At 48.7% G+C, this 21,156-nt stretch overlaps 1 protein-coding gene across 1 annotated transcript in view; it reads left to right on the top strand.

Moving 5' to 3' along the window:
- Nucleotides 1–20,417, top strand: part of magi1b (membrane associated guanylate kinase, WW and PDZ domain containing 1b) — a 72,501-nt gene extending 52,084 nt beyond the window's left edge. The window contains exons 11-23 of the mRNA XM_068742854.1: nucleotides 416–601; nucleotides 724–1,383; nucleotides 7,508–7,539; nucleotides 9,087–9,089; nucleotides 9,536–9,770; nucleotides 12,067–12,158; nucleotides 12,444–12,636; nucleotides 14,092–14,457; nucleotides 16,311–16,514; nucleotides 17,909–18,002; nucleotides 18,100–18,187; nucleotides 18,606–18,749; nucleotides 20,149–20,417. Coding sequence (XP_068598955.1) covers nucleotides 416–601; nucleotides 724–1,383; nucleotides 7,508–7,539; nucleotides 9,087–9,089; nucleotides 9,536–9,770; nucleotides 12,067–12,158; nucleotides 12,444–12,636; nucleotides 14,092–14,457; nucleotides 16,311–16,514; nucleotides 17,909–18,002; nucleotides 18,100–18,187; nucleotides 18,606–18,749; nucleotides 20,149–20,337 — 2,486 coding nt within the window. The 3' untranslated portion in view covers nucleotides 20,338–20,417. The remainder of the gene's footprint in view (nucleotides 1–415; nucleotides 602–723; nucleotides 1,384–7,507; nucleotides 7,540–9,086; nucleotides 9,090–9,535; nucleotides 9,771–12,066; nucleotides 12,159–12,443; nucleotides 12,637–14,091; nucleotides 14,458–16,310; nucleotides 16,515–17,908; nucleotides 18,003–18,099; nucleotides 18,188–18,605; nucleotides 18,750–20,148) is intronic.
- Nucleotides 20,418–21,156: the final 739 nt, after the last annotated feature.

Here is a 21,156-nt window from a genome sequence, read left to right as displayed (position 1 = left end):
TAATACAGTTTTTTTTTTTACTACACACTTTTAAGCACCTGTAACCCCTGTAGTTTTTTTCAGCACAGGTTCAGTATCAATATAATCTGCCCGGTTCTGCTTTGGTCCAGACTCCCCTTCAAACCCAGAATCAAAGCAGCGGTCGTTGTCTAGAGGCGGCTCACACCAGCAGGGTGGTTTGTTTTGGCTTGAATCTAGTTGTTCTGAATAAAATGTCATGTGACCTGAATAAATCTCTTCAAACCATAAATAAAAGTCCAGTTGCTTCCGCTTTCAACCCTCCTTGATCACTATATGGAAATAAATGAAGTCAATTGATCATTTCCTGAAATTCAGAGCTGCTTGATTCAGTTTGTGTTCTGAAACCAAAAGATCAGCGAGACCGTTGGGTAAGTGTTTGGGCTTGTGTGTTCAGGAGGGAAGCCTTTCTTCACTCGCAACCGATCCGAGTTGAAGGGAAATTTCATCAACACCAAGCTGAAAAAGAGTCGCCGGGGGTTCGGTTTCACCGTTGTCGGGGGTGACGAGCCGGATGAGTTCCTGCAGATTAAGAGCCTGGTCCTTGATGGACCCGCTGCCCTTGACGGCAAAATGGAGACAGGTTGGCACACTACTTCTATAAAATGTGTTGTTGAGTTCAGGATACAAAGACGCCGAGGCATTTGACACTTTTGTCAAACGTCCGTACGTATAAAGCAATAATCCCTCTTCCCTGCCTCTAAGGTGACGTGATTGTGAGCGTCAACGACACGTGTGTGCTCGGCTACACTCATGCTCAAGTTGTGAAGATCTTCCAGTCCATCCCAATTGGTTCCATGGTCAACTTGGAGCTGTGCCGTGGCTACCCGCTTCCTTTTGACCCTGATGACCCCAACACCAGCCTGGTGACTTCAGTGGCCATCCTCGACAGCAAGGACCCCATCATCGTCAACGGCCAGGCGGTGTCCAACAGCTACGACTCTCCGTCCAGCCACGGCAGCCATAACAACAACCACGGCTCCACCAACAGCGGGGCGCCCGTCAATGGCCTCCCTCGAGCCGGCAGCCCCTCGATGGAGGTAGCCTCGGACACCTCCTCCCAGCAGGGCTACCCCAGTGACGTGGTCACCCTGGCCTCGTCCATCGCAACGCAACCAGAGCTCATCACCGTGCACATGGAGAAAGGAGACAAGGGCTTCGGCTTCACCATCGCGGACAGTCCCGGAGGCGGAGGCCAGCGGGTGAAGCAGATAGTGGACTACCCTCGATGCCGAGGCCTCAAGGAGGGTGACATTATTGTGGAGGTGAACAAGAGGAATGTGCAGAACATGTCTCACAACCAGGTGGTCGATTTGCTCAGCAAGTGTCCCAAAGGCAGCGAGGTCACCATGCTGGTGCAGAGAGGTGAGTGTCGTCTCTACGTCGATCATTTGAAGAGGAGGGGCATGAAAGAGATCATGTGGCTGCTGATTCATGTGCTGACAAAAAAAAACATAGACTATTCCTGCCTGCAGAGCGCTCCAATCCTGAAACACAGCGATTTATTCATGTAACGAGAGGTTGAACGCAAAAAAGACAGACAAGAACACCAAGTAGATGGATATTTATGTTATAGGAGGTAAGGGAGGCACAGAGGAAGTTCACGTTAACATTTGAGGAAATGCTGAAAGTGAGAGGGGAGGGGCGGAGGGGAGGGGAGGGGGGGAGGGGAGGGTGAGGCGCTGACAGAGAGGAGCTTTAGCTATCAGAACTTTACAGCTGTCTTGAGATGGAAAAGAGGCAGAGGAGGAGAGAAGAAGAATGGAGGAACCATGACGATACTGTTCAACCTGGGAGAGAAGCTCATGTGTGAATATTCTGCCTCTCTTTATGCAAAGCTTATAATCTGCGTCTCGCTCTGCCCAGGTAAATGGACACAAGGCAGCTGTGAATGTAGAATAAAACCGGAGTGATTGAATTTGAGTATTTTCTCCCTAAATCCCCCTCAGACTTGTGAGACTCTACACACATTACGCGATACAAGTAATTGGTCTGTTTCCTCTGTCGGACTGTCGATAGTTTGCCTTTGGGCCTCATCAACTCAAATAACGAAGGTTTTATGCGTGCGCGCACGTGCAGAGTTTGTGTGTTCAAAACTGTCGAGGGAATTTGGCCTGAATGGTGGTGAAAGCTCCTCGTCGTAGTCTCACTGTTCATTCTCATCGTTGCAATGACGTGCATGCATTTCTTCTCCATACACAAATCGCACTCCAAATACGACCAATCCGTTCCACTCCAGCTAACTGGCTTTTTGCTAAAGAGTGGATTTTTTTTTCCCCAGCATGTGAGTATACACAATGTGGAGCCTCATCGGGATCAGGGGCTTAATGCACTGTCAATAAATAAGGAGGTGTTTTAGCTGGGCGTGTGTAAATGCAGTAATTAGCTTTGATAGAACAGAACAGAATTATGGATAATGAGATTGTGTATGAAGTGTTTCAGTGAACCAGCATTAGTCGAGGTCTTTTCTGGATGGCTTTTATCCTGCTGGGCTGACTGACACGAAAGATTCCAGTCAGCAGAGAAGCACAAGCAAAGAGGAAAATGAGAGTCAGATAAAGTGTTCCGGCAGGATCCGCTTTTTTTGTTTTGGTGCATCGTGAAGATTAATAACGGAACACGACTGCATGCTGATAAATCTGGCATGGAACATTTTGTTTTGTCCAACCAACAGTGAAATGTCTTTCATGTCTCAAAGCCCCGCCCACACCGCAGGGGCTTTTCCAGAGAAATGAAGTATGAAGGGTCAATCTGGAGCTTTTCAAAAGTCGAGGTGAAAGTGGAGCATTTTTGATTCTTTGATTGAGGAAATGTGTTTTGCTCGATCGATCCTTTGATGGTCTGATTCCCCGTTTTTCACTATCATCTTGATCGGCTTTGATGACGACAGAGAAATCTAATCTTCCACCCTGGACAGTTCTTGGCTTCCTTCCATCTTGTTCTGGTGGTTAAAGGTCACCAGAGTGCAAGAATCTTCTCTTAAGTCAGCTGATGCTCTGTGTGCGTGTGCGTGTGTGTGTGTGTGTGTGTGTGTGTGTGCCCTCACACAGAACCTAATGGCACCGGGGTCTGATGAACCGAACAATGAAGATGGGTGAAACCAAATGAGTTAGAAATAGTACCGTTTCAAATGTACAAATAGAACATTTGCAGCGAGTACTTTGATATTCTTAGACGTAAGATGACTCGTCGTTGCGTAAGACGTTACTTTTAAGGTGAAATCCACATTTTGGTTCAAGTACCACCAACATTCTGAGCGTGCTTTGCCCTTGTTACCTGATTCAGAAAACCCTGCACTGCGTCATTCATGCGTTGAATCTGCTGCTCGCGCACACACACACACACACACACACACACACGCACACACTAATGAGAACATAAGCCAAGGTTCCAGCTCTTTGGCTTTTACTTTATTCATTGCTTTCTCACCACCTCGCTGGTCTCTAATTGGGGTCTTCATCTTATCTTATCATACACACACATCTCTTTCTCCTTTGTGTTCCTTTACTCTTCACTCTTCTTCCTCCCATCAAGAATCTCTTCATCCCTGAGAAAGCGCAGCTCGCGCACGCTCCGGAATACACGAGCACAGTGCACGGCAGCCTCAAACTCCGCGAGGCGTGCGTCCAATTAGAGATTTGTGGCAGTAAAATCCTGCTATGTGCTTAATTTCGTGCGGCTCCTCTCTCCCTTCTCCCTTTCGATCCCCCCCCCCCGCTGTCAGATTGTAGATTCACACCCACTCGCCCACATGAACATGGGAGCCAATCCCTCTGGTTCGGAGCACACACTCGTTAGCACATGCTTGCAGAGTGATAGCATGCCTGTGAAAATGTGTTTTCACTTCAGCACCTCATCACTCAGGATGTGCTGAATGTTGCTGTGGAAGGGGGGGGGGGGGGGGATGTTGTTGCATGACCCCTTTGGTACAATTAAAACATACAGACTGGGAGGTTTGACACTGTTTTTTAGATTAAACACAAGGCAATGATTTATTACTTCAGTTAGGTGTGTGTTTGGTGATGCACCCTTCGTTCATTTCTCTAATTACACTAGTCTAATGTGCTCATTTTCCATTGCCGATGCCCTGACATAACATCATTTGCTGTCTCGCCATAGCGGCAGGCCTTAATTTCCTCTTCTCCGTTCCCTTTTAAAAGGCGTGAATGTAGTATTTCCCATCGACACTCGTACACCTGCTGCGTACCCTTCGGTAGCGAAAACGCAGCCTCACAATAGCTCAATACGAAAATGTTTGTAAGGCCTGGCAGGTACAACAATCAACCCGAGGTCATTTGTGCTGCAACAGCCTATCGGCGAATGCAGGAAATAAAGAGAGAGCGCTGCAGTGGGTAGAGGGTGGGAGAGTAGAGGATCAGAAACGTGGTGAAGAAACCCCATGATGTTCTACCCTCTCTTTTGCACTACCCCCCCCCCCCCCCCACCCCCACCCCACACCCCACTTCAAATGGGCAACAATCAATGGCGACACGCCGGTCGATGCTGAGCGGTCACGGCTCGTCCTTCCACACAACCAGCAGACACGGACAGCAGGCTGAGGGACGAAAGCAAACAAAGTTAGGCACCCGGAGACGTGTGTGACCTCGGATTATCTGCCAGACTTCTTGGAAAACGGTTCGTCTAAAAAGCATCTGTAAGAGTGAAGCACAAAAGGGCGTTTAGCTTTTATTGCGTTTCCCCTCATTGCCTTTAAAGTGCAGTTTGAAAGAGATTTATTGTACGCTTGAAGACAGACGGGTTGAAATGTGTGTTTTTTTTCCCTGTCAATGCCTGACTTAAAATGTGTAAAAACAACAAATGACTCATTGCCTCGCTCGCCAGTCCTTGTTGGAATAGTGCTGGGCGAGTGCATGGGCTGCTCGTAAATGCCTCCTGTCAAAAAGCACTCCGGATCAGGGTCCTTTAAGGGCACAGACCCGATCGTATGTGGCTGTCTGCACTCACACGCCCGTTAGAAAGAGCTAAATGTTGGTGATGGGTCCTTGCACAGAGCAAAGCAAGAATCAATTCACTGCCCCGGACAGGAAGCGGTGAATTATTGTGCCCTCTTCACATATACGCTTCTGCTGACTCTGCATTTCAATGGCATCATAATGAATCGCTGCGTGGGAGGAGCTGCCACGATTCACCTCGCCTCATGTTCGACTTCCTGGAGGCTCGACCTATGAATCATTGCTTGTTGAGACCAGGTGACCCCCCCCCCCGCAGGCAGATGGAGCTTCTTATTGGAACTCGGCACTCCAATTCGAGATCTATCAACAGCGATGCGCACACGTGCACTGTGGACATAAAATATAATCTGCTTAATAACGGCTTCCGTTTAGTGACCGCCGTGCTCGGTGTTTATAACACATTCTTCCTGTTGATATTCTAACTGCGTGCCCCAGTTGGCACGTAAATGCTGGAGTAATAATCCTGATCCCCCAGTTCCAGGGTTCTGCAGTGTGAGCAGGCGAGCAGCTCGCTGTGCAGCCGCAGCGCCGCGGCCTCGGGGCTCTGCAGACGGAGGCTGGCATCTCCTCACCTGCGTCCGCAGCCGCACGTCGACCGCTCGCCGCTTTTACCTCGAGAAAACTGCAGCCGGCTTTAGCACAGGCTGCACAGACTTAGGGACCGGTCTGCACCGCTGTCTGTAATTAGGACCTGGAGGTTGGCCCGAGCATCCACAAAAACCTTCTGTGACGAGTTCAGACACACAAACGGACCTGAATCAACCTGGGACTGACGGGTTTATTACTGCCATCATCGTGTCAGGTCTGTTTACCAGTGTGGTTGATTAAAGATTTAAGAGGACATGCTGTGAGAAAACCGGGTACGGGAGACGGATGAATGACTGGCCGACATCGGTCTGACAGTTTGACAGCCGGAATGCTTAGTCTGGGGAGAGCGGCTCCGGATTGACGGTGTACGTCGACGTACATGTCTGATTTGGGGAATCGTTACGCTCTTCAGTGGATGATTCCTATTGACTGAAAACATTGGGATATAAAAAAAAGAGAGAGAGAGAGAGGGAAGAGAGAGGAAGGATACAGCAAAGATTGCAGACACTACGCAGTTGGAGCTGTCAGCTGTGAATGAAGCCAGATGTGTGAGAGATGAAGATGAGGGTGTGCGCTTGAGATCTTCCTCATCCTCCCCGTTTCCCTCTAGGATTGACACACGATAGTGGCCCGTTTCCTCAGTTCAGACGCCGCCGCCGCCGCGTCTCGCTCTCGTCTCGCTCTCGTCTTGTGGTCGTTGGATAGCCGGATCACGTCGGATATTTTTGTAATTCCTGCTTCCACCCATTGTTGAATTTTGAGTATTACAGAGGTAAACGCACACGGAGGCTCGTGCACTTTCTTTGTTTCCCCTTCTTATTTGCATAACTTCATGTTAAGTGTTTATTTTGTGCGACGTTGAGGGAGGTGGGAAGCAGCGAGCGAGGGGGCGGCGGCCTAAGGAGCCGCCGCCTGTGAGGATCGAGGCTGCGTTTGTATTTCAGTCACCCGGCAGGTCTTTTGTGCTCTCCTGTCCGTCATTCCTTAAACATACTTCGATTAGTGTCGGGGAGGTCCATGCAAAAACATCCCGATGCCCCCGCGCGTGCGTGCGTGCGTGCGTGTGTGCGTGTGTGCGCCGCTGCATGGATGTTTACCAGCATGTGGGGGTGGCTGGGAGACCGAGATGGAAAGGGGAGGGAGGGAGAGATGATGCTGAGGGAGGAGTGTGCAGTGAGGTAAGAGAGAGAGAGAGAGAGAGAGAGAGAGAAAGGGAAAAAGGGCAGCAGGAGAGGGGGAGAAAGGGAGGACGCTGCTGCTGCCTATAGATGCCGGAGCCTTCGACAGTGGAGCGCCGCGCTCAGCGGACACAGGAAGATGGTCTCAGTAAGAGGGGAACTGACGGTTGCCTATAATTTAATGTTCAGTATCTTGGACTCCTTTTCCATGGGTAATGCTACAGAGTACAGAGTACCGAGTACAGAGTACCGAGTACCGAGTACAGAGTACAGGGCGCCGCTGCCTCTTACTTCTGTGTCTTTATCGTGCTGCTTTGTTTGCGCTCCAGTATTTTTTTGTTTTTGTCCTTTTCTTTCCTCCCTCGACCACGCGCTCACTCGGATGCGTGCGTCGCCGTCGGGTAGCCTGGGACTACCGAGCGCCGGGTTTAGCCCTGGGGGGCGGCGGGGGGGGGCTGGCTTCACGCTTCCGCGGCACCAGTCGAGCCGAGCGCTGGCCGCAGCAGTTGATGCGGGTGGATGGCGCTGCCTACACACCCTGCTCTCCCCTCTCCCTCCTCAAGCGCCACAAGCGGAGGGGAAAATAGAGAGAGGGATATTAGGGATAGACCAGCGCTGTCATATTCTTCTAGACTCGCCAATTCCTGGGAATATTTTTTCTTTTTTTTCTGAAAATTGACGGTATGGTAAATGTGCATTGTTAACCTCTTGCCCCCCCCCCCCCCCCCCTTACGTTTCTGTCTTTAACAGGGGTGGCGCCTACAAAGAAGAGCCCAAAACTGGTAAGTATTACTTGTATTCCTTCTCTCCTCCCATCCATCCATCCTTGATCCGTCCTTCATCCACATGGCGGGGAACTCTCGGGTCCACTTTAACTGCCTGCCCCCCCCAGCCTCATTTCCAACTCCCCCCTGTAAAGGTGTAACTCGTGCTGGTGACATGGGTCTGATTGTAGGTATGGGGATAGCGTGCTGTGTGCGGGGGCGGATCCCTGTGCCTTCACGCCGGCGCCCCCGTCCTCCTGTTTGGCGTGGGCTGGGCCGAAGGGCTTTGATGCACAGCGTGAGCGCCGTTGCCAACACGCCGCTGATCTTGTTGCACTTGCAGAGCGAGCGTTGAATGTATGATCGCAGCTGAGAAACGCCCCCCCCGCCATCCCTGCTGCTCTAATTGAGGGATCCTGTCGATCGTCTGACCGAATGTTTTTGATGATTCTTGTGTTTTGCAGGACGATTTTGAGCTGGCGCCTCCATACAGAGATTACACTAGGAGGGTATGTGATGTTTGGGTGGGTGGAAGGTTTTTGGGAATGAGGTGTGGTGTGTTGGTGCTGGGTACGTACCGTATTAGCTGGTAGGTGGGATGTACGCTTCTATGTATTGTCTGGCTCTTTTGGGCTTGTTTAAGTGCAAGAAATCACTTGAGACAAGGATAATGCTGCAATGAATCAGAGCTCCGTGGTGCGGATTTGGTTTCATTGTCCCGTACGCGCTTCCCTTCCTCCTTTCCATCCTCGGCCTCCTTAATAAGTTGTTGGAGCAGGAGAAACAAGCATATTAGGCCATTCCCGGAGCGCAGAGGCAGAGCACGCTGACTGCAGAAGGTCAGATCCAATAGACCCATCAAGAACAAGCGATTTGTTTTCATTGGAAAGGGGAATATGATTTCGATTTTTTCTTTCTGTGCATCAAACTCTGCACTAAAACAAAAAAACAAAGAAAATGTTGCCTTGTTGACTGAAGGAGACACCATTTTGTTTGAAGGTATCAAAGTGACCAAAATAATCATGCTGTGCAGGAGCGGGGGTGGGCCGGGGGGGCGGGGGGGGTCTACACGTGACATCTGAAGCCCAGCACCTGGGCGATGATGCAGAGTGAGCGTTCCAGCTGGATCCACCGTTTGCTTCGGTGCTGATCTTTATGTCTGTAACAAGGTTGATGAATTTCAACGTGAATGGCAGAGGTGTGGGAAAAGCTGATTCAGGGAGCGATAAGTCAAAATGGGATTGAACACACGGCTTCTCTTTGAAGGCCGAACACTTTGATATCTGCGAACAGACGGAGCTGCCTGCTCCGTTTTCATCCGTCACATCCAAACTGCTGGGAGGTCGCACGGTGTGAAGAGAGCGCTGCCATTTCCTCTTTCTTTGCCGACATTCGGTGTGTAAACATTTCTCTTTGAAATCAGAGTCGTGATGAAGACGAGGCTGGAAAGATGGTAAAACGGGGGCCGTGGAGCAGAATATATTTCTTTGTTTAACCTGTACTCATTTGTGTGCTTGTGCTTGGACTTGTGTAGGGGATCCTCTACCCTGCCCCAAGCCCTTGAGCAGGTGCTTATGTCGCTTCGGGGCTTATGGGTAATCTGTGGAGAGTTTATGCTTTTGACTTGCCCAGTGAATCCTCCGCTTCGAACCCTTCCAGTGCTTAATTTGCTGAGAGGAGCGGCTCCTTGTTAATGCTTTCCACTCTGTTAAACAAAAGGAATAGACGATGAGCCCTCCAACCGAATGGCCTCATCATGAGGAGCTGCCGAAGTCGTATTTCTCATTTTAACAGCTTGATTGTGTTAAATAAGGTAACAACCCAACGACGGTCGCCATTGGACCGCTGCCGCTTTATTTTACCCCGAGGAGCAACAGTTTTTATCGTCTCTCTCTCTTTCTCTTCTTCACAAACCGCTTCCCAAATTTGTCCCGTCTTTCCGTGCTCATCCTTGTCGGCTGTCGGGTCAGCTGACTTTCATTTGTCAAACGATGCTGTCCTGCTTCCTCAACAGCAGTTGTCGAGAAAGGACAGTCAGCACAGCGTGTCCAGCCACCGGAGCGTCCACACGGATTCGCCTGCGCACCCCTCCCTGGCGCCGCCTCTCCACGAGAGCGTCGCGCCCCCGGCCCCCTCTCAGCCCCTGCCGAGCCTGCCGCCGCAGGACTCCCAGGCAGACGGGGCCGTTCAGAGAAAACCGGACCCCTTTAAGATCTGGGCCCAGTCCAGGAGCATGTATGAAAGTAGGCGTAAGTATTTAATTTTTGGTGGCGGTTTCACGAGGGCTGCATGCGGGCAGGGGGCAGGGGGGAGGGGGGTGGGGGTCTGCTCAAAGGAGATCCTTGGTGTGTTTAAATGGTGCTGTGCTTTTTGGAGCAAGTTGGGATGTGTTTTGCATGTAAGTAGCTGGTTTACAGTTTCTGCAGAGGGACGTGGTATCACTTGGGTGCGTCCGTCCATCGCCTGTATAAAATACACTCCAGTTTAGTGGGTGCTTCTTTCTGCATCACCGATCAGCCTGTTACAGTCCTGTAACAAAAAGGTTTAAGGTTATTCAACGTTGTCACGCAATCCCAAAGATTATAAACTCATTTTTCCTCAGTTATCACGGAGAACTGAGGAATAGCGTTAGAATAGAATAACTTTTATTCAAAGAAAAGAAAATGTGTAATTAAAATTCGTTCTGCGTTTGGTGAAATAGGTTATTTGCAGCCGTGAGAAGAATTGATCCCATTTCTGTGCTGCAACAGATTAAAGCATAGCCAGCAGATGATTAGCTTAGCGCAGCCCACACAGACTGCCAGGCTGTGTTCTTACATTCATGTGTGTGTGTGTGTGTGTGTGTGTGTGGATCACAAAGCAGACTTAGCTATTGGCCCTTTTATGCGTTCGTTGGACATGAAGATGGAAAGGCGGAATAGATTTTATCTTAGCAGCTTATGATAGTGCTCCAGTTCTTTTTGGTCCACTTCTTGTCACTGGTGCCATTGCCACACTTTTTTAAACTGGTTTCCCTACGAGGACAATTGGGAATATAATTAGAAACAGTGGAGTGCATATCCCCATTTTCCTTGTCAAGCCAGGGGGGTGAGTCCAATTAAAAGGAACAACTCTCTGATCCATTAGATGTTAAGGCTGAGAAATCTTTACTGTCTAATCGCATCAGGCACGTCTTCTAAAGGATTTTCATTATTTAGATGTCTGTGAAGATAAGATCTGAGCGTGGGCAGCTAGAATAGCAAGGCTGAGAGTGGAATAAAGCAAACCAAGACGAGGGGAGGGAGATCAGGGAGTTCTGGTTCTGTACCAGCAGGTGTATAGGACTGAAAGTCCTCCACATCTTTACGCCCAATGTAGCTTTTGTCCTAAAATCCATCTGGTTCGGGTCGTGCCTTCCTTGCCGTTTTGGACTGTTGGTGCTTGATATTTGCCGTCCTCACAGAGATCTGGTGAAGTTCGTTCACCTTCCTGAAACACAGAATCATTCACGCCCGGTTACCTCACTGTGGAGATCATTTATGGATCAATTAATCGGCAGGAGGAGGGTTGCACCTCAGGTGAGGCTCCCGAGCGCAGGTGCAGATTGCGGCAGTTAGCCTTCGACTCGTCCCTCCACGGGCACCCTGTGATAGATTGGAGGATAAAGCGGAATTCCGCAGGGATTTGAACTGTTGACTGAGGGAACAGATTGGGAGCAGGATGTTTATTCCTTCTGCCCCCCCCCCCCCCCCCCCCAACAGTGGCATTAGTGGCCTTGGCAGCAGCGTGCTGTGCTGGGGCAAAAAGAAATCTCCCAGGGAGTTCGTACGGAGGTGTGCGTGTTTGTCAGCCCAGACAACACAGCTGCAAATCCAAATGCATGCACATACATGTGCACAAATGAGTAAATATACACTTCCTTAGAGTGAAGAACCATCACATGCTGCCCCCCCCCCCAGGGCCACCCCTCATCTCCTGTGCTACATGAACCTCGAGCTGGCATGTGCTGCATTGCAATGATTCTGTTCTTTCTCTTGTGGATGGGAGAGGAGTGAGAACAAGACATACTGTGCTCAATAATAAATAGCCTATTCCAACATGCATGAGCGCGCCCGCCATGTGCACGGCGCTCCCCGACGTGTGGACGACTCACGTGGAAACATCACTGGATAGGATTCAAAAAGCTTAAAGGAAATGTGCTATTTCTGACATCAGAGCAACATTTCAGGCTGATCATGTCTAATTATAGAACCTGCGAATGAGTGGGCTCGAACTTCCTGTGACAGCGATTCCACCTTTTGATATTTTATTTAAGCTTATATCTACGCTCTTTACCAAAAATAGATCCTTTTGACGATTTTGACAGATCAGCGCTTTGTTCTTTTCTTAACACCTCTGGAGTGTTTATGCACTGTGTGCTATCTTAGTGACAGAGCTGGGAGGATTCATACTGTGGGCGTTGCCCTAACTGGACTGCCTCTTGTCCTGGTGTCGGCGTAGAACCACTCCTGTGCTGGTTTTTTGTAATTAAGCAGAATATTAACTGTGATCTGTTGATTCTTACAGTTCCAGACTTTCAGGAGCAGGACATTTTCCTGTGGAGGAAGGACACCGGCTACGGTTTCAGGATCCTCGGAGGCAATGAGGCGGGAGAGCCGGTGAGTTTCTCTCACAATGGCTTCCAATTTCCTCGATTGTAACCATGTATGTAACAAGAGGTCAAGATTCCGTGACATGAACGATGGAATGGATGCCGTCTTCCCAGCGCTAGTCGGAGCGTCTTTGCCATGTATGTTTGTCTTTTCATCTTCCCTGTATGCAGTTCTTCTTCGCAGCTCGGTTCGGATGAATGGATGGCGCTCTGGAAAGACGAGTTAATTGTAGAAGACCTGTTGTACATTCGTAAGATCTCACAAGTCTGATTCATCTACTCTGTGCTTCAGATATATATCGGCCACATAGTGAAATACGGAGCTGCAGACGAGGACGGGCGTCTGCGGTCTGGCGATGAGCTGACATGCGTGGACGGTACCGCCGTGGTGGGCAAGTCGCACCAACTGGTGGTGCAACTGATGCAGCAGGCTGCCAAGCAGGGCCACGTCAACCTCACGGTGCGACGCAAAGCCAACTACGCTGGTGAGAAGCGAGGAGGACCAAACGCGTACGGCAAAAAGTGAATCGGAGTTTAATCTCTAAATGTGGATTTCAATGTTAAAAATAAATATTTTTTCCTGACTTCATTCTGGATCAGATCCGGATAAAAATCGGTGGTGAGATAGAGACCCCCCCCCCCCACCCTGCATGTTGGTGTCAAATTCTATAAACATCGGTCAATAATCAGCCGAGATATTGAGGAACAGATTTTGACGCTCCATTGACTGCAATGCTAACAAAAATTTCAAAGTGATCCAGAAACCACTATCTCCTCTGGATCATCGCCAAATCCATTCAATCATCTGTTCCTGGTAACATTCCCAACATTTCCTGAAAATTCCATCAAGATCCAGCCGTAGCTTTTTGAGTTATGTTGCTAACAGACAAACCAACGCCGGCCAACAGCAGCTCCGCCTCTCAGAGGTAAAGAGACTGATAGCGATGTGACGAAAATAAGCTAAGCTCGTGTCTCATTTCTTATCGATCCTTCGTGCATGTGAAAAAGTTTATTTACCGTGGGATTCATGCAGGATGAAATGTATTCCATAGAGCAGTAATTACTGCATGTAAAGACATGACACGCCTCACGCAGCATACTCTCAGAAATAGGTTGGCGTTAGTTCAAATCTCAGGGACAGCAACGTTGAAGTCTATGCTCAAGTTCAGCATATCGTCCCAGCCTGCTGTGCACGTGCACGTGCACGTACCGTGGTCTGCTGCTGAAGTGCACCCCGTGCTTTCATCGCCGTTCCACCGGTGGCCCGGGGACCTGCTTTCTATGCGCGTCGGTTACCTGCCGCTGTAAAGACAGAGTTCAGCGATTACCTCGAGAATTTCACCATTTCTCTGTTCGAATCCGCTCCACTCCTCAGCCAGCAGCGGAAAAAGAAAAGGAAAAAAGGCCTCATAAATATGATGAAGAGGGTGGTCGACCTTCGGCCCGATGACAGCAGCCAGAAGTTAATGTATTGCCGTTCCCCACGGAGTGGCGAGAATATGAGGCGCCTTCCTCGAGCAGCTGTACAGGAAATTAAATGTAGAATAAAATGTCTAGGTTCAACTAGGAGTCTGCGTCGTTAGTCCATCTTCAGCTTACAGCGGATCAGAGACCAGATTCTTTTCTGCTTGTGTCTTTCATGTGCACAGAAATACGTCTGTTTGTTTAAAAGGCTTTTTATTAATAGGTCAGATATTTGATGTCCTTTCCTGACCGTGTCTCACTTGTCTATACTATTATCCCTGCAGTTTTGTATTTAACACTGTCTTGCCTAATATTTGTCTCTTATTTCTCTTCTTGATATGCTTCAAATTTCACCTTCCTATCCTAAATGTGTAGTTTATTCTTATTCCTTTCATTAGCCTTGCTCTCTTGCTCTCTTTCCTCCTCCACCTGTACAGCTCCATGTTTTTCACTCCCTTCTTCTCCTCTACCATCAGTTAAAGTGGAGGGAGAGGTGCCTCCATCGCCAGCATCTTCCCACCACAGCAGCACCCAGGCGCCCAGCCTGATGGAGGAGATGGGGAAGCGCACCCCGCAGGGCAGCCAGAACTCCCTCAACACTGTCAGCTCCGGCAGCGGCTCCACCTCCGGCATCGGCAGCGGGGGCGGCGGGGCGGGGGGCAGCGGTAATGCCGTAGTCGCCTCCGCAGCTGTCCCTAACTCGTCCCAGCCGCTCAACTCCAGCGCCGCCGTCTCATCCGCCTTGCAGCCCTACGACGTAGAGATCCACCGCGGCGAGAACGAAGGCTTTGGCTTCGTCATCGTTTCTTCGGTGTCGCGGCCCGAAACTGGAACCACCTTCGGTGAGAGAAATCACGTTTCTGGAGTTTGGAAAGTTGCAAAGACAATATTGATGATTGCACATGAAACACGCTTTTCCTCATCACCTGGGTCTTTTATCTTTCTGTCCCTTCATGGACTTGCTCTGTATTACCCGTAAAAACCAATGAACTCTAAATTGCTTGACAACTAACGCACATTCTGGCGAGTTGCGTTCCCACCAGACCAATGCCTGCACTCTTCAAAGGAGCAGTTCTGCTCTCATTTTCATCTGAACCTGTCTAACTAAGACGCTGAAGCCCTTTCTTTGCCTGCAGCTGCCGCTACGCTCACACAACGCTTTCATAATTGATCAAAAGTAAAATGGCTCTTACATAAAGCAGTTCTATTATTGAGCTGAACTTAAATGGCTCCTGACAAACAGGTTGGCCCTAAAAGCCTAATGACGACTTAATGGCGAGGAGCGCTGCGAGCAGAATGAATGTGATCTGTGTGCGTTATTTTTATTTTACAACATCGCATTCGTACAAGACTCACCAATTCAAATCACATTTAATGTAATGATATTGCATTTAAGGCTATTTTCTTTGTTTAGTTTGTCCGTGCCTGCCCTCGAGCCAATAGTGAATGCAACATATGAGACATTTTAGATTTTCCACTATGACTGTGTTACCTGAGACAGGTGCACTGCTACGAAATGATGTTCACAATTGCGAGGGCGGCAGAAGACGCAGAAGGAGTCAGATTAGCAGTCCACTGGTCTCGCTGTTTGTTTGACACGTCCTTTGTTCCGTGTCCTTGAAGGTAAATAAGACTCCTCATAACCTGTTTATACAACCGAACACGCCACATGAATAAAACATTGCAAACCGCTATCGATAATCCCTCTGAGGTTGTTTATTGAATGTTTTAGCCCCACCCCCTGCTTTGTGGACCTCCCCAGCCCGTTGTCACCTCCAGGGTGGCCGCGGCTGCGTACGGCCGTCGTTCTGCTCTCTGCGCTCTTACCGCCGTCGGTGTGGCTGGACTGAAAAGGCCTAAAACCTTTCGCAGATTGGCTTAAAAAGTGTCAGACGTCCATTTCAGAGGCCGTAGTCGGAGAGCACGGGCCAGCAGACAAGTTCCTTTTGATTTGACCTGACACGTAAAACCTAATGGAAGGCATGAAAGTTTCAAATCCGCTTCGTGGCAGCGACGCCGTCGAGCGCCAGCCCACCCGTTACCGTTAGCGCCTGGAGTAGCGCTTGTTCAGAGACGTTACAGCGCCTCTGCCTCTCTTTCATCTTCTTTCCCTTCAATATCGTGCAGCTAGATTAAACTACGAGACCAACAAGGGGTCGGTTACAGACGAGTCTGGAGAGTAGCTGTGAAATAAATTGCAGCAGAAAGGAAGATACGATGGCGCTGACTGGCGTCGGGCTGCAGGCAGAGAGACCTCTGGGGCTTTTGGTGAGATGTCAGGGGTGGGTTTGTCTTCTTCAACCCTTAGGCAGGTGTTTGAGATTATTTTATTCATTATTACCTTGAGTGAAAATACTAATTCTCATTTTAGAAAATTGGTACCAGGACAGCTTTAGGTGAGGAGGATGAAGGAGGATGAATCTGTAGCCGTGCTGGTTTACAGGAAGAGTATTTAGAACTGTATCACACGTTTTAATGTTTCCTTCTTGCATTTTCTGTCGTTCTCTGATCAGCTTCGCTCAGCGACTTTGTCCAGGCTGGCTTGTTGGTGTTGGTCTGTCAGTGAATTAACGCTTGACTTTCTGATCTTCTACTCTTTTCCCAATATTCCCTTCCTTTTCCTTCTCCTTTATCTCTAAAAAAAATTCTACGTAACACAAACACAAACCCCCCAATGTGTCAATGGTGACCATAGCTGGCAATGCATGTGTGGCCATGCCCCACAAAATAGGGCGCATCATCGAGGGCAGCCCGGCAGACCGCTGCGGGAAGCTGAAAGTCGGCGACCGCATCCTGGCCGTAAACGGATGCTCCATCACCAATAAGTCCCACTCCGACATCGTCAACCTCATCAAGGAGGCCGGGAACACCGTCACATTACGCATCATTCCCGGAGACGGTGAGTAGAGAACGACAGCTAAGCTTTTTAAAGGAAGATCATTCACTCTGTTCTTCAAGCAAAACGTCTCCCATTGAGCAGGAGCGTGATTGTGAAGGCTGACTTTAATCATCAGCCGAGTAGCAGCGGCTATTTGTGTTGGACTGCCGTGTTTCAAATGGCAGCGGAATGGCTGGAGCGCCCGGAGCGTTGACAGGACTGCTTCTCGGCAGATACTTGTGAAAGTTTCCAGCCTTTGGAGTTCAGCTGTCGGTATGCTGGAAATATCCAATGATAGATGGGATGCGTGTGTATGGGCGGGGGGGGGGGGGGGGGGGTGATGAAGACCTTCCTCTTCTTGTGTGATCGTGTCTGTTGTTTGTGCAGTTTGTTTGCTGAGTGCTCTCTGAGTTTGTGCTGACAGATCAACCTGACGTGCTTCACAAGTACTGTTGAATTAGGTGTGTGTGTGTGTGTGTGTGTGTGTGTGTGTGTGTGTGTGTGCAAGGGCCGGCAATATTCCCTGTCACACGGAGAAAAATTGGAGCCATTTGTCTGCCGTCCGTTGCTTTCCAGCTCATTTCTCATGGATGAAGAACTTTTCATATTTTTTCGGAGGGGGTTAGAACAACAAACTAAAATCGCTCTGCCAAGGAGACACAAAGAGCGCGAGACGGTGCGTCAGAGAGAAATAGGTGGGTGTGTTCATGTGCGCGTGTCAAACAAACGTCTGACACCGATGCACGGCGAGCGACGGGAAGAGATTGCGCTTGGCGGTTCTGAGTCGTGTCTCTGAGTGGCGGATCTTTCTTTTCTCACCAGACTGAACACGCCCTATTTTTGTGTGGATCGGTCTCGTCCAAACTTTCTGACGTGACTAAATACCGGCTCGGGATGTTGTTCCAAGGTGAAACCAGGCTCGGCTACTTTCGGCGTTAGGACACTGATGACAGGCGTCGTCACAGCTTACAGTCTCAGCACAGCTCTGTTGTCTTTTTGGACAAGACAAATGTCAATAGCATTATGTCCAGATTTACACACATTCATGATCAACAGAGGATGAACCCTGGTGGTTTTAGTGGTTCACTGACTTTTCCTCTTGTTCTGCCAAGAGGTTAAAATCCACGATGATGACGATCGGAAGCCCCGTCGGGGCGTTTGACGAACATTCTTGGTTCCCACCAGATGAACTGGTAGCACTGGGGAGGTCCTCTGTCTTTCCCTCTCGCACCATCTTCAGATCAAAGCTTCAATTTGACCCAAAACACCCAAAATTGTCACTGATTTTGTGTTTAGTGCTGTGCATCAATAGTTAGCCTGCTAAACGCTGCGGGTAATTAGCATCAATTCTCAGCATCAGTGCATGCTGACATAAGCATGTAAAAAAAATTCTACCCCCCCCCCCCCCCCCCCAGAGTCATCAAACGCATCTTTGTTGACCAATGCGGAGAAGATCGCCACGATCACCACGACTCACACACCTCAGCTCCAGGCGGCACCCGAAGCCAGGTGAGGAGCGCGCCGAGAGTTCTGTGAAGCTGTAAATGCATCGTTTCTAACCTGAACCCCTTTTCCCACTCATTTAATGTTTGTCTTTCTGTCTCAGGACCAACACCAAACCAAAACAGGAGATTTACGAGTTCAAAGCCCCACAAGCCCCTCCTCCCCAACCGCCAACACAAGTCTCCCCTCAGGTAAGGAAGGGGCGGTCCAGTCGACCGGCAAACTCTCGTGCGTCCACCCATTTCATGACTCCATGAAATTCAGATGACTCTCACTGATAGCATTGATCCCTCAGCAGAGGGACGACTCGGGGGGGGGGCTGAAGACCGGAGCCACTGTGGCTGTCTGCCTGTCCTTGTGGTGTCCACATTCTGCTCTTTCCCTCTTGCTTTCTTTTTTTGTCCACCCAAGGCATCAATAATTCAGCATCCTTACTCGGGCGCATGTGCATGTACAGACGCACTAAGTCTCGCCCGTCTATTAAGAAGGTGTGACTTTCCTGAAGGCACCATCTGTCCCCCCCGCTCCTGAAATAGGACCAGAATCGGAAACCGTGATGCAAATGTGCCGCCCTCACCTCCCTTTGTGTGTGTGGTCTGTCTTCATAAGGATTCTGAGTTCTACTCGGTGGACCTGGAGCGAGACAACAAAGGCTTCGGCTTCAGCCTGCGAGGAGGCAAAGAATACAACATGGACCTGTATGTACTGAGGCTAGCTGAGGAAGGAGCGGCTGTACGCAATGGAAACATGAGGGTATGGAAACACTTTACAAAAACCGACAAACAAATTAAACAGCAAAAACCATCCAATGTCTGACCAAGAAGTTATGTTTTAAAACCATTACATTAATATTGAAACTTAACTTAAACTGTATAATGTCCTCTGTAGAGTGTAATAAAAAATATATTTAATTTTATTGTAGTCATTTTGGATCTAGACTCGTAACATTTTGAATATCTCATCTTCAGCTGCATTGATTTTTATTTATTTATTTACAAATTCACTGTGGTACCAATTTAATACTGTATTTAATTATAAATTATTTATTTAACTTTTTTTATACTCTAGTGTCTCTTGAAAACAAGATACTGGCCTCTAGAGGACTTGAACTTATTTATTATTCATCCTCTGGCTGGATGAAATCAGATGTATGACTGTTTATTATGGCACAGAAACATTTGCCTCTGTTTGAGTCCATTTTTCATGTTTCAAGGGATTTTCTTAATCGGGATAGACCCCACCAAATTGCTAGCAAATTACAAAAGGGGAAGAATGCCGGTAGTTGGACTCCACTATTGCAATATGTAGGACCATCTGCATCGGTCTCCAAATCGTATTCCTCTCGTGTGCAGCTTTGCAGAAAAGCATCTTTCAAATAATCCTCTGGTGTAGTTGATGTGAGGAGTTGATTTTCCCAACTCTGTTTTTCTGAAAGATTTAACTGGAGATGTGTGGTCTCCATTGGACGTCGCAACACGTCTCACCGTCCGCAGTACCGATTCGTTAAAGAGGCCATTAAATGCATCACAATATGTAGACTGGTTGTTTTGCTCTTCGCTTATCGTGTTTGATCTCCTCTCAGAAAACGTCCGGACCCGTATACGTACTTAACGCTCGGCATAAACGAGCCTTAAGCGGGTTGACTGGTCTGACGATATTGTAATCCACCAATCTATGTAGCTGCTTATCTACAATACATATGTGCATTTCTGTGTATGTAAAACACTACAGTCGGGGCGCATTTGAGTGTGCATGCATGTGTGTGTGTGTGTGTGTGTGCGTGTGCGTGTGCGTGTGCACGCCTTATTAGCACCGGTATTAATAGTAGCAGCTCTGTGAAGCAGAGAGAGGTGTCAACAAGAGCTCTGAGGAATTCCCTCGGTGCAGACGGAGCTGACAGATATCTTGAAGCGTGGAGGCAAAGAATCAGTTTCCTCTGGCTCCCGTTTGCTCCGTCTCTCTCTCTCTCTCTCTCTCTCTCTCTCTCTCTCTCTCTCTCTCTCTCTCAGTTGCTGCCTTTCGACACAATTTTCTCCCATCTGGAATCTACTAATTTAGTGAAAAATGCTGTTGTTCGGCCGTTCAGAATATTGAAAATGTAACAACTTCTCCCTTTGCATTTCTTTCTCTTCCGTCTCCGGTCACCTTCCAGGTTGGAGATGAAATCTTGGAAATCAACGGCGAGAGTACCAAGGGCATGACGCATGCACGAGCCATCGAGCTCATCAAGAACGGAGGCCGGCATGCCCGTCTGATGCTCAAGAGAGGCAATGGCTCCGTGCCTGAATATGGTGGGTCAATCTACGAAAACATTCCCTTCTCCCCCATCTTCACACCTTGAGCCAGGGGGGACGCCCGGTTGGACGGTGGTGGGTCGAAGGAGGAAGAACTATATTACCCTCCCAGGACCCTTCACCCATACCTGGGACAATCCACCAGGCGGGGCTTGGGTGTCTTTCTGGTGGAGGTCACTACTGGTCTTTGGGATTTTGGGGGTGGAGGTGCTCCTCTTGGTGATGTAGCCTCCTCCTGCTGCCACCTGCACTCACTTTCCATTTCATCCCGCTGTCACTTTTCACCTTCTGGCCGGTGAGAGAAAGCACCGTGCCGGGACTTTACGGGAATGTGGTGGGTCCGTTTTTCAACGCTTCGATGTGCTTTGATGTTTCTGGTGGGGCAGGAAGTCATTTTAAGGATCTAAAACCTCAGTCATTTTAGCATTGATTCATCACATCCCAACGGGAACCAGCTCCGGTTAGGAAGTGACACACACACATATTTATGATATTTATTGAAGGTGAATGTAGGCTACTGAACGCTCGAGGGGTTTTAACTGAACTGTATTGAAGAAAAGGCTTTTTTTTTGTTGTCTCATGATACTGTGCTTGGCATTATTCACTGATCCATGGATTTTTCTTGCACCCACTGTCAGTGTCATTGAGAAGCTGTGATGATTGGAACGCCGCCCATGTTGCTCCAGTTATATAGACGCTTTGTACAGCGGTGAAAAGAATAGAGGCAACTATTTTTGTTGTTCCATGTAAAGAGCCATTAATCAAAGCCACATATTAATGGGTCAAAGTATATTTGCTGCATGAACTTGTCAAAAGTGTAAATTGATTTTTTGTTTCTGTTTATTTTCCATAATATTTATGGAAGT

This window comes from Brachionichthys hirsutus, chromosome 8 (genome assembly GCF_040956055.1).
Source record: "Brachionichthys hirsutus isolate HB-005 chromosome 8, CSIRO-AGI_Bhir_v1, whole genome shotgun sequence".
Taxonomy (NCBI): Eukaryota; Metazoa; Chordata; class Actinopteri; order Lophiiformes; family Brachionichthyidae; genus Brachionichthys; species Brachionichthys hirsutus.
This window is presented reverse-complemented; position numbering and strand designations above follow the sequence as displayed.